This window comes from Lonchura striata, chromosome 3, assembly GCF_046129695.1.
Source record: "Lonchura striata isolate bLonStr1 chromosome 3, bLonStr1.mat, whole genome shotgun sequence".
NCBI classification, from domain to species: domain Eukaryota; kingdom Metazoa; phylum Chordata; class Aves; order Passeriformes; family Estrildidae; genus Lonchura; species Lonchura striata.
In genome coordinates this window covers 63353848-63367793 of record NC_134605.1, presented here as the reverse complement: position 1 = coordinate 63367793, position 13946 = coordinate 63353848, and the positions used below count along the sequence as shown (strand labels likewise).

The following is a 13946-nucleotide window of genomic DNA, read 5'->3' as shown; positions in this document are numbered from 1 at the left end:
GCAGGGAAAGCAGAGGAAGAGGAGGAAAACAGGTTTATGGCACAGGGGGAATAAAATAGAATAGATCCAGTTAACTTAGAGAATCATGTGCTTGATGCTAAAAGAGTGACCAATTAGTGCTCCTGAAATCCCTCCACATGAGTGAGGATTTCAAAATCTCTAACATCAAAAAATTGTTATGAAAACAATTTAAAATTTTTACTAAAATAGAATCCTTTCTCCTACCAATATAAAATAAACTATGAATAAGAACATTTGAAATACTATTGAGGACAAAATACAGGAATATCAAACAAATTATCAAATACATGAAATAGACTATATTGATTAAACTATATGCCAGTGACCTTCTATGTAAAAAAAGCTGTCTTGAATCAGAGAAATGCCAGTAGAAAAATAAAGGTACCAGTCAGAGCTAATCTTAAATAATCAAACTTTCCACCTAAGGTTTTAATCCTTGTAAGGAAAACTTGGAAAACTAATCCTGAAAGAAATGCATATTAATTCTTCCTTCACAGACAGACAAAAGGAGTACAAAGCAGTTTGGGCAGAGTGATTTGGTAATGCTGAGACAACACTGCCTTGGCTGAGCAACTGTAGTCCAGGGAAAATAGGACAAGAAAATCTATGAAAGGTGGTTCAGCAGTTCCTCTGAGAAATTGCCACTTATCATGAGCATGTTAGACAGAAGGTAAAAAATATTTTAAGGCCCATTTCTCAAGAGATAAAATCAGAAAGCAGTTTTTTATACTGTATACAGTAGGCCTCAAGTGGTCTACCTATAAATGTATTAGTAGAACTCAACTGCTTCTACTGGTTGCAATCATGAGATTCATGGGAATGACTTCTGGATTAGAAAAAATGAGTTTATGGCTAAAACTCCACTGTTATCATTGTAAATAGCTGAGAGCCTCAAATACTTCTCTTTCATAAAAATTAAAATATATGTCTTAGAAGTTATTTAATATTGATACAATTATTGTGTTTGAAAGGAGGACATCCATGACATTTGTCAGTATTAACAACAAATACTAACCAGTGAAACAAGAAAACCAGCTAATACTGCATGAAGCATCTTGGCAAAAATTCTTCTTTATATGGCTTCCTTGAATTCCCTGTGTACATTTCATTCATTTTTTATAGCTAAGACTGCAGTGTCATGATGAAACTTTGAGCAGGTGGAGAATATTTCAGCTTCATTTGTTAAAATCAACATAAGAGCATTTACTGATCTCCAACAGATTGATGTGACTGACAAAATGCATTATCTCATATATTTTAAGAAGTGCATTTATTAATGAAACTTAAGGAACCGAGCTTTACTGTTAATTGTTTGAGCACTATACAATGCCATATTAAGTGAATTGCATTTCTAAAAAATCTTTCTTAAAATTTATAGAAAAAAACCCCTTAATCTTAGAATAATGTATATGATTTTTTATTACAGAAACATTACAAAAGTACTTTGTAAGAAAAAATGCTGAATGATATTACTAATAATGACATTATAAATTTTGCCTAAGGAATTAGAAATTGATGTTTAATGCAACCAATCACAGAAAATACCAATATGTCTATGCAAAGGAATTTTCTATGACAAATTTTTTTTCCTTCACAAATGGTAATGTTGAGATTGATAGAAATTATTCCTTGTTTGAAGGAATTGCACTGTCAAGGGGCCTGTAATTTAATTCCTCAGCTGATTTGCACTCAGAATTCTTTGTTTGGACAAAGTTCTTTACCATAAAATATATAGACAGATAAAAGGATAAAATATACCAGATTGTAAATCTAAATGGATATTAAGGTTATTAAAGGGTGTTTTCCCCACATTTACCTAATCAGTAAAATGAATTACAGTATTACTTCTGTTCACAAAAGGACAGTGTAAAATAACATTTTGCCTGAGAAAGACAGTAACAAATGAATCAAGTACTGTTTGGTGGCACTCTTCTGAATGATTTCCCTAAAACAAGGCTGATCATACCTGACCTCTACTTTGCTTCTCAGAAACACTGAGCAGTGTTTCTGGAGCCTGGATGTTCCAGCATTGCCTTTCACAGCTGGTGGGTTGACTAAAGCTCGTTTTGAAGGCAATGCTTTTTATTTCCCCTCCCACAAAAACGCATTTGGCTTCAGCACAACAACCATCTGCAGCATTTAACTTCAGGGCTCAACAAGTGACTTGAGAGGTCAAAACGCTGTCACTTTATAGGCAGAGCCCCAGGTGGACTTTGGGAGAGTACTAAGGGGTAGTCCTTTTCCACTTCACCTAAAAATTAGATTATTTAAGTTACTTTAAGATGTATTTCCACTTTTTGGAGCCTAAAACCTGTCACCCTGTTTTTTCATTCACTTGTAAGGCCACCTGATCTTTAATCTGTGGTTTCTTACCACAAGTCTGTCATAGCACACTGGTATGACACAAGACAAACATTGGAAGGGAAGAATCATGTCCTTTATCTTCTGAAATTCAAGTCACTACAGACTTCATTCTGTATTTCACTGCTCCCCTTCATGGTTTTCCCAGTTTCCTTGTAGCTGGAAAAGTCAAAACTAAAAAAAAGCAAACTGTCCCTTCCTACAGCATGTCTCCTCGGCCTCAGGAGTGGGTCACACAGGCCAGGGAGCCTCCTGGGAAAAAAGGGGTTTTTTGCTGCTGCTTGTAAATGTCAGTAGAACTGTAAAAAAGATCTTGAAGATCTCCATGAAAGTACTTCCTATGTGAATTGTTGATGGAACTGCTGTGTAAATCCAGAAGCTAGATCATTCACATTGGTACAGGGTGTTACTTTTTAAACCAAAGCATGATTGAGTCTCTGGGAGTTTTGGCTAATCATTCTCCCAATCTGAGCCCAAAACAGTCCCTCTGTTTATAATTTATTGTCTTTAGAAGTCCTAGAGGAGATGCAGTATTTTGTTCTCTTTTAATGGAAGCCTCTCCATACTGAATCCCAAGCTTGTTTGTTTTCTCTCTACAAAAATCTGTGCCCTCCCTCTCCCCTTTGTGAGAGTCTTTCTTTCACGGCTACATCCTTAGGACTTCCCAGTTCTGGGCATGTCAAGAGAGGATGTAAGCCACAAGGCAGATATAAGAAAAAGACCAACCAATTCACAGGTGTACCAGTGGAGAGCTTGTTGAGCAAATAACGGAACAAACAAAGCTGGTAAGGTTTAGAGTGTCCTTAAATATTCTCTCCTTAACTCTTTTCATGAATATAATTGCTAGGGTTATGTCTCTTTACAGTATGTCTAGACTTCAGCAGGAAGACTATTTATTACATAAGGTCAGTGTCAACTGACTTAATATTATGAGATGATGCTCAGTCATCATCAGTAGCTCTAGCTGCTTTTTTTGGTGAGGAATTAAGTGTCTGTGTTAGAACAGATTAGCATGGAGATGTGGGAAGAGAGAAGATAAAGCACAGAAGTGGTGGATCAGCTAAGGTATTTTATATACTAACAATGGAAGTTCTATTTTTGAAGCATTTTGGAGTTAAGCCTTGCTATTTGTGGAGAAAAAAACCCAATAACCCAATAATAAGCTAATAACAATAAGCTCCTTCCTCTTGCGTCTCAGCCAAAAGAAGCATGGAAAATTTCAGCAATTTCTACAGCCTTCCATTGACTCTACTTTTAACATAACCTTGATTTTAATTCATGCATAGTAGACAGAAAATTAGAAGCTTTAAGAAAACAGCCATTAGCACTTATGCTTTATTAAAACTATTTGCACACTCTTTGTTGCTCTTGTGAGATTTTTCAATAATAAAACACCATACTTTTAATACATAAAGGAGCAAAAACTTGCAGGGAAACAGAATATTAGAACAGAGTTCAATGATATAGGAAAATACCTGGATAAAACTCCCCTTGTGCAAACATGTCAATCACATAGCGACAGAATGCATATTGATCTACCAGAGCAAAAAGGAAGAGAAGAGTAATGAAGAAAGTAAATTTAGAATGTAATTTGTATTTAACAGTGAAGATAAAGTGTGGCAGTGCAAAGACATCTCAGTAGCCTTTTCATAAGTAGTCTTACTTATTATATATTTGTGTTTTTTTTCCTGACCTCAAACAGTTCACATTTAGAAAGTGACAATTTGTTGTCCAGGTCTAATTCATAACCTCTAACCAAGAACTGCAGAGCTTCCAGTGTCCCAGAGCTACTATCTCTTTTGCTGGGCCAGATTTTCGTGGCATATATCCTAACCCCATGCACAAGTACAAGGCAAACTGCTGCCTGGCTACAGGTCTCATAGACTTTTCATCATCCATGAAGATCAATTTCACAGACAGCTGATAAAAAAGATTTAGAAAAGGTTTTGTATCACTGTATTTTGTTAATATGTTTTTACCTGTATAATAAATATGTATATTTATTGGATGGTCATATAAAAAGACCTTTGTATACTTACACTCATATAGACACAAGATTTTCCACAGAATTCTACTGTTTCACTATAGAATAATTTTCCAAATCCTAATCTTTACAAATACATATGTATATGTTAATTTTTTGTGTATATATATATATATATATATATATATATATATATATATACTGCTGATTCCAGAAGTGTTGATTGTCTATTGATTTATCCTATACATAAGGAGAGCTGGAGAGCTTAATAAAAATTTCTAATATTAAGAATGGTGAGGAAAAGGTATCAGCTTTAACTGAGCACAAAATAATTTAAATATTGCTGTATTCTTCATCAGGCTAGAGAATACATCTTATTGTCCCAGTGGAGTCTAAGGGGCATTTTCTTTGAAAGCTAATGTTGATGTTTAAGTGCCAGCTCTGGTTAGCTAAGTTGTTTCCCAGTTGTCCTTGAGTGAAGCATATTCATCTGTCTGTCTAAGACTCTTCTAGCACAGTTCCTACACTGTAGAAGTTACATCTCTTCCTCTTTCCACCTCCTGTGGCATCTCTGTCCTACTCACTTGTTGGCCCCATTACCAACTCTACAATTAAATTATGCTGGCTTTCGAACAACTGTAGTTTTTAAAATGGCATTGCTCTTACATTTAAATGGTAACTGTAATTCCCCAGTATTTGACACTTGTTATATTATTGACTTTCATACATAGGTCACTGCTACATTAGTATCACTTGATGCTGAGACATTTATGTGACTGCTGCTCTGTTAGGTTGACTGACAGAGCAGTCCTAGGATGAAGAGCTACACCTTTCAAATCATTATTTCCTACGCAGATGTGGAAATTAGGAAAAGGTTTACCAACTCAACAAATATCCAAATGTGTTTTCTAGTTGATAGAAGCCTAGGCAGATGATTTGTGTTAGTGAGATGGCAAGGGCAATACTAGTCAGAATTGTAGAGCCTGGGGCACAACTTTCAGTGTGTACTCAGGGCTGTGACAGTAAACTTTTCCCTTAAAACCTCTAATGAATATTCATAATAAATTTTCATAATAAACTTTAATATTTGGGAATTCAAATTTATCATTCTGGCTGACTCCAACTTTGAATTCCTTAAGGCTACAGTATATTCCCTAAGTCTATATGATAATTAAAAAAAAAACAAACCAAAAAACCCAGAGTGTGTGTGAGGAAACACATACAGATTTATTTTCTTAAGCCCACCTAAAGCTACTGAAACCAGTGAAAGCAAAGTGTTTGCACTGATTTTGACAAAGTGTTTGCAGTAGTGCCTCAGTGAGAATTGATAAATAAAATGGAGCAATGCCAACACTTTAGCCCAGAAAGCAAATGGCAGGGCATAGTTCTTGCTCAAAAAGCTGCTTTTCTTAGTTCTCTTTTGCCAAAACAAGCTGCCCCTACCCTTGCTGCCTGTTGGGAAGATTTCCTGGACCATCTGGACCATTGTACAAAATACTGCTAGAGGATACGGAACAAAACTATGGCAGGGGACAACACACTCTGTGGACAGTCCCAGAACAGAGCACAAGCCTGGGCTGGTTCTGAGTTATGATATAGAAAAAGTCTGAAGCCCTGGAATCACACCATTTCTTTGATATTAAAATAATATATCATTTAAACTATTCTTCTGGTTTATTTGTGATTTATAGTAGTATAGACCACAAATAAACCGGACTGTGTGGCTGGTTTTGTTTATCTTGTTTTTTTTTTTGTTGTTGTGGGGATTTTTTTGTGGGTTTGTTTTGTGGAAATGTAATTTTAATAAACTTTTTAAAAAAGTCTTAATCTTGATTGTACCTCAGAAATAAGATTTTGTATTAATTTCTCCTCATATTATGTCTTTAGCAACTCTACTTAAAAAAAGGCATTTATAAAAGAAATTGAAGGCAGAATGTAAAACTCTCAATAACAAAAATATAACTTCCATATGGCATAGCAAGGTGCACTATAACATCCTATTTAAGTTCATAGGAATGCTACCAATCAATAAAGATTGAAACTAAGGAATTTTAAATGAATATGATTTTTCAAGTGCTTCTTCATGGCTAAAAATCCACTTTAATTTAAAGTCCTTTATTAAAAGGAGAATTTCACACTTATGACCTATAACTCTATAATGGTGGCACAAATATTCATATAAGTACTAAAAATCATGTCAAAAACTGGGACTAGATTTTTTCTGTTAAAAATACTCATAGATGTTTTTGTCATTGGACTTAATGTGATTTACCAGTAAGATGACCTATCTTTTTCAATTTTATGAATGAATGATGCAAAAACTCTTTTGTGATCACTGCTGTATTTTTTACAGTTTCAGATAAGCTGGCATAACTACTCCCTTGAGCAAGTAAAAATTGCAGGATCAGGAAATCTCTGCAAAACTGCATTGATTTTAAAATTATGTTCACCATGGGTCACAATGGGACTGAAATATAAAATGAATTTTTTTAGAATATCCAGCTGAGCAGCAGTGGTTTATGGTGGGAAAAGGAAGCATGACAGTAGGAAATGCAGCTTTCACTATATGTGTGTAGCCCTGTCTCCAGTGATAAAGGCAGTTGAAGAGGCTCCTTCCTTCCTCCACTCCATCTGCTTATTCTCATTTTCACCTGCTGTGATTCCATGCACAGTCACTTGGTCACACTCTAAAGCAGACTTGCAAAGTGATCTGTTAATGTTTGATGTCAAGGTGGATAATTTTGCTAATATTTATCAGCTTAAGTTATTGGGAATCCCACAAAAAAAACCAATAAAAACCCTCCACTATTCTATTGGTCTCTGTAATCTTTGATCCCTACTTAAAATATTTTGTTGTTACCTGCACAGCAATTCTTTTTGAGACCTTTATCCTGAACAGTATGCAGCAGATCCCACTGTGCACTGAAACTCTGCCAGAGCAAACAAAAAATTGAAAGAGATTTTCACCTCCCAAGCAAACTGAACAATTTGCTGAACTTTGTCCTTGGTCACAGCAATCATTGTGATAGATGCTGCTTTGATTCCATGCCTCAAAGGTCTTAATATTTCAAGTGAAAGACAAAATTAACTGGAATACAAATAAATGTTAAAAAATACTAGTTCCACATACTACATGTGTCAGAAAGTGGGCTATGTCTCAAACTCTCTCACTTTTCTAGAAAATTATAATTTAGGCAACTCCTAAGGGGTCCAGAGCAATGGTTATGGTCTGAGAGAATCTGATCAGGCAGACCCAGATATCCAGTCAGGGATGACTTCTTTGATGTTCAGGCACAGCAATTTATCTGTGGTTAACAGCTGAAAGGATCAGATAGGTGCACTATGCAACGCTGAGCTGCCTCTTTCAATGCCAGAATAATCCCGTGGCTGCAGTGTGGCAGTTCCTACAGAGAGCCAGGCCCTGCTGCCTTCATTCATACAAAATTGTACTTAGTGCCATGGAAATGCCACAGGGAAATCAGGGAACCTGTCTGTGCAGCCTGGGAGTAGAAGAATCCAGGCTTACTCTGACAAAGTAGAGCATGTAGTTAACACTTTATTAACTATATGGTGTCAATGCATGTTGATCCTTTGTTTTATCACTTAATCTTTTCCTTACACTAGAGTAATAGCATTTCTTTCCTTTTTGGAAGAAATCTGGAAGCTGTTCACACTAAATTACATCAGGCAGGTATGTCACTATATTGTACAATGTACTATATTGTACAATTTTATTGACAGTGCCTCATAAAATATTATGCTAGATAAATTATTACATTCCTTTAACACTGTTACTACTTTCATTATGGCTGCAGAGGACATATGCAGATGTAGAAATAAACCTAAATTCACAATAGGTCATTGGACAGTCTGAATTTTCAAAAATAACTCTGCTTGCAATGTACTGCATTAGATGCTACTGAGCAAATCCATGAAGTTTCAGACCTATCTGAACAGAAATTGGTCCTTGGTAAAGAATTTAAATTAAAATGAAACTTTAGCCATGACAAACTTCTAGAACCGTCTGAATATATACATTAAACTTATTTTATTTTCTGTAATCATGTCCTAGCAGTGTGAGGTTCATGTGGAATTTATTTGTACTGCACTTTTGCTTTTCATGGGTGTACTTTGGTCCTTGACAGATTTAACTCCATTCTCTCTCCTTCTTCCCTACTACCTTTTTAGGATCTTCATCTGTTTCCTCCTCATTATGTTTACCTTTCTTGTCCGATTTAGTTACAGTCTGAAGAGCTTTCTCCTCCTTAACTTTCGTTTTGGCCTTTATTAGCCCAGTTTCTGTTGTTTTTGTCTCTGCCTGCTTGACCTTCTCTGCCGTCTTTGCTTCTCCTTTTCCATCCTTCACTTCCTTTTTAACTTTTGCTTCCACTTTAGTGCTCTTTACTTTCTTCTCCTCTGCAGGTAATAAAGAAAAAGCTTTCAGTGTCATTCTCTGCCCCCAACAGAACATTCAGTGCCATTTACTTTATACTGTGTTATTAATAATGAACATTTCTTCATTAATAAGAGCTTGGTAAGATCTGATGAAAACTATAATCCCCTCAAACCAGGCAGAATTAAACAGAAATATGAGATCCAAAGAGGTTTTATCTTCAGTGCTATGCCACAAACTTGGCTGATACTAAGTATAATAGAATATGGCAAATAATATTAAGTGTTTCTAATATGATAGTTTTTCTGGTATAAACTAGGGAGAAGGATGTTGGTCATTAAGCAAACAAATATGGGAGGTACTGTATGTACAAGTTTAGACTTCAGGGTTAAATTCTGTTGTAAACTGGGAAAATAGCATGTGGTTATTTTTAAGGGTTGCTTTCATGAATTGATTCTAGGTCTCAGTCCAGAAGTTTTGAGTTTTTGAGTCTGAACCTACACCGGTTCTTGGGGGTGAAAGTGTCTGAGACCAATTCGTGAGATGACCTTCAGCAGAGTGAGGAGGCTTCCAAGAAGAATTACCATTGATACTGTAAAATTAGTAACTGAAGCTACACAGAGCTTGATGAGATGCAAAGCATTCTTTCTGCTTTTATGTGTCAGCAACTTTTTCTCACCTGAGATATGCATGTGTGTTTCTAGTTCACCCCAGTGGAAAATCCAATAGTAGTATAAACTACCACTGGATATGTTTTAAATTACCATTTAGTGCAAAGTTCATATTCCTGTTTTCTTCATTGACCTAAATGTCTCCATCCTTGAGGCAAAACTTTTCTGCTACCAAATTATGTTTTCTGTAAGACTCTAGACTTCTATTTCTGCTGGATCACTGAGATAATTAAACTGATTTTATCAATATGTAAACTGGAATTTCTAACTATTGCATACCAGAATTCAGATATTTATATAAAAGCATTACTACTCCCAGACAAACCCGGGCATTGCTGGCTAATGGAGAATTAATTTCCTTAACTAGTTATAATGAAAATGTATGTCAGATCACTTGCAGGTAGGCTTAATTGTTTTTCACTGAAATGGTGGTTCATACTTTTATTCTCAATTTGAAATTTTAACAGATTTTAAAATGGAACAAACATATGATTAACTCCTGGATGTTCTACAGACTTTATAATTGTGCTTATATATTTATTTCATTTTATTTTCATGCAGTTGATTTTTCACACACATTTACAATCTCTGCTTGAATAAAAGAAAATTTGTGCATTTCAATGTCAACTTATGTTAAAAAACTGTAGTACAGATAAATAGATACCTTTGGGAGGAGGTTTCTTTTCAGCTTTTTCATGTCTTTCAGGTACATCCTTTTGAGTTACTAGAAATAAAAACAACTGTATATTAGGGGAAAATCTCGCAAAGAACAAGAAAATATTGCCAAACCACAACATAACTACTGGAAATTTCACATTTCCTTGATTCCTGTTTTTCAGGAAATTGTTTTCAGATTCATATAGGAGGGTAAAAAATTCAAAATATCTGTTTAGGCCCCTTTACCAGAAGACAAATAAGTCACACAGATACGACGCTTCCTAGGGAATATTTTTACTACATATTCCAGATGAAACAAACTTGCTCACGTCAAGTGCCGAGCAGACATGGACTTGGCCTTGTGCTCCAGCCAACAGGAAGCCATGCGGCTGTATTTGTCTTACAGAAAGGTGTTTTTCTTAGCTTGGGCTCATTGTCAACAAACACAGCCATAAATCCGGTGTTCACTTGAGAGCCCAGCTTGAGTGAGTTCATGTCTACATAAGATACACTGTGCAAACACACACACAACTGTGTTTCAGAAAGGCTGTTAAATTTTATGCAGACCTCTATCTTTGCCCTCCTGGTCACCATCCAGACAGAACACTAGAACAAACCAGCCTTGAGAATTAATTACACTTCTTTCAGCTGATAACTACATAAGAGCAACATCCTCTCTAAATGAATTCCATCCTGGAATTCCAGCCTGTACGAGACACAATTGATACTTAGTCTTGGTTTTATTTTTTTAAGATGTTCTTAGATTATGTGTTTTTAAAAAAAACCCCTCATACCACTGAGGCTTTCTGGAGCCTTTATGAGAGTCTGAAGAATTACCTTGAGTCTTTATAATGAGCATAAAGAAAATCTGATGACTCAGTGGAAAGTAGCCATACAGTTTTCAGTATGTCCATTCCCCAGAGCTGACCAGAACCTAAATATTTTCATTCCTAGAGACTGCAAGAGGTTGAAACAGTCCCTCAGAACTGCTGGTAGCTAATCCAGTTTAGAGCAGACCCCTGAGAAAAGGGAGGTGGGCCTGGCAATGGAAAGTTCAGCAACACACTGCTGGCAGAAATGCATCTTTGGACATGCTGAGGAGAATTGTCCTGATGCCCCTATGCCATAGGGGCTCAAGGCAGGGAAACTACCCAAGAGAGGGCAGCATGGCTATGTCACACTGCAGCCACAAAGCTCCACAGCTGCCTTGTCCAAATTCTTCATAAAATTTTCCAGCCAGTGACTGGAGTCATGGCTGCTATTAAACACATTAAGGCTCTGAGTGATTATTTGGTTAGCTGGCAGAAGATAAATGGGTAAAGAGGCTGGCTGCTTATTAAGACTATCTCAGTGATTCTTGGAAGTTATTTGCTTTTTAAATCAACACAGACACTATGGGCATTTATTTTCTCTGGCTTACTTCCTCATGATTTCATTTTATGAAAAAAAATCCCACACTTTCAAGCTATACACTGAAAGTAGAAAAAAATGAACAATATCCCTGTAAAAGAGATATGAGACAATGGCTACCCTCCAAAGATTTCTAAGCTTTAAGTCTTCATTCTGCTTTATTTCTTTTTTTCTTCACTTTTATTTTCTGTTTTACATTGCTCCTATGATCAAGTCAAAAAAAGGGTGATTTGTATATTTGTATCCATATTGTCTGAACATATTCAAAGTAAACCTAGTTAATTCATGCATCTCAACATAATGGGATTAATCTCAACACCATAACAAACTGATATGAATATATGTTGCATATACGATTTCTTCAAGAGTCAACTGAGTAAAATAAAAAGACACAAAGACTGAAACTGAACTTCATTATAGAAATAATTTATATATTTCTCTGCCACAGAGAAATATCTAACCACAGAGAAAAACATTCAGATGCAAAGCAATGATAAATATAAGTCTTTAAAAGATGGCATAATAGGGCAAGGTGATTGGATTTTTAAATTCCCCTGTCCTAACCATAGCCAAACATGGGATTATCAGTCAAAAGAATAATGAAAATTACTCCTCACGCACCCATGACATTGCTTCAGAATATACATGATAATTATTAGATATGTAAATCCTAACCAAAGCCACTGCTGCCATAGAAGACAGTGCAAATCATATACTGAAATTAAATGTTATTGAAAAAAAAAAAATAAAGGCAAGAAAATGAAAGTCTATTTTTGGATATGATGGAAGACCCAGACTGAGAGATAGCAAATACTCTTGTGCTAGGTCTACATCAGGTTGAAAACTAATACATAAGAAAAACCTTATTTGCAGGTAAATTACTAAATCCCTTTGTGGAGAAAAAGGCCTCAGGGAATGCAAAGAAAATAGTCATAGGTTTCATTCTTTAGATGCGTAAGAATTGTAATAAACTCTGTGCATCAGAACAGGAGAGTAAAGCAATGAAAAATATGCTGAGCAAGACTTCGGCTGATCAAGACCTACTCAAGCAAAAGAGACAACATCCAAAAAATGTTCAATATGAGCTAGAAGAGCTTTGTACTTAAAATACTTATCTCCACACTCTCCCAAGATTTCAAGTACTTAAATTGTACAACTCTCAATGATGATCCTCAATACCTTTAGACGGTGCTTTCTTTTCTTGTTTTTCTGGCTTTTCAGGTTTATCTTTGTGAACAGCTAGAAATAAAACAAATAATTTTAATGGTCAGTAAAAAAAAAGAGTTGCATTTAAATGAGAAAAATGATCAAGAAATGCAAGTAAGCACTACAGTTATGTATGCAAAGAATGAGAAAGATTGATTCTGCTGCTGCTGTTTGTTGTTGATGCCAAAACAAGGGATTGGAACTTTCAAAATCTCATCTGCCATCACTGAGGTTTTTGCCATTGGCTGGAGGAGTAGCCAGTGTATTCCCATGAAAGAAGATAGTCAAGAAGAGTCATACTTTTTTATATTGCGGGTTTTTTTTCTTTCTTTAATATATTTATATCCTCTAATTTATTGATTTATTTTGGTTTATTGTTATTTTTCAGCTTTCTCATTTATTACTTTGGTTAATTGCTGAAGGATTTTCTGAACTCCACAGAACAACTAACAGTTTTTCCAGCTATGAATGATTAAGCACTATAATTAATTACAAATCTAATTGCAGTGACATTATAACTAATGTTCTTTGGGGCTTTTTGTTTGCTTTTAATTTCCACCTTACAAATTGAAATTAACTAGGAACTCTGCAGTTCCTAGATTTCTGACTCATGTTTGAGAATACACCCAAGTTGTGCAGTAGTCACTGAGGGGTGGGTAATCTGAAATATTTTCCTGTGTGGGCTCTGATTTGGTAATTTTTGGAGATTAATGTGTGCACAAGAACTTGTCCATGGATGTACAGAACAGATATATGCATGGACTGATGTGCCCTGAGGTGACCTACAGGGTTCATGTGTGTGAAAACATGCAGTTCCCTATTTGAGTACGATGTATGAGATTATCCTGGGAACACAAAAATGCATTCATGAGCATGGAGCTGGTGTTTAAAAAGAAAGTAAGATTTGGGGAAGATAAAATAGTACTTGATACCTCTTCATTGCAAGTAACTATTGAAAGAATTAGTTCTGGCTTACTCCATGGCTATGCAATGGCCCTGTGCAGTATTTTATTTAAAATGCTTTTTTTTCCACATGGCCTTCCTGCTTACCTCTATGAAAGGGCTGTCAGGTGTCTTTTTCTGGGATGACCATAGCGTCTTAGCAACCATTCTTATTGCAAGTGTTGGAAATACTCAGTGATTATCATGAGATTATACTAATCGAGTGTACAAAATATATTATCTCCCTTCCCAGAAAAAAAACAAACCAACAAAAAAAATCAGAAGGAACATTAAATGTTAC

At 35.6% G+C, this 13946-nt stretch overlaps 1 protein-coding gene across 15 annotated transcripts in view; it reads right to left on the bottom strand.

The window, feature by feature from the left end:
* Window positions 1-13946, bottom strand: part of TRDN (triadin) — a 227942-nt gene that overhangs the window by 140090 nt on the left and 73906 nt on the right. For all 15 annotated transcript variants that reach the window (XM_077782243.1, XM_077782247.1, XM_077782240.1 and 12 more), the window contains 4 exons: window positions 12677-12736; window positions 10095-10154; window positions 8588-8782; window positions 3858-3917 (listed from right to left, as the gene is read on the bottom strand). In XM_077782243.1, the coding sequence (XP_077638369.1) occupies window positions 3858-3917; window positions 8588-8782; window positions 10095-10154; window positions 12677-12736 (375 nt within the window). The remainder of the gene's footprint in view (window positions 1-3857; window positions 3918-8587; window positions 8783-10094; window positions 10155-12676; window positions 12737-13946) is intronic.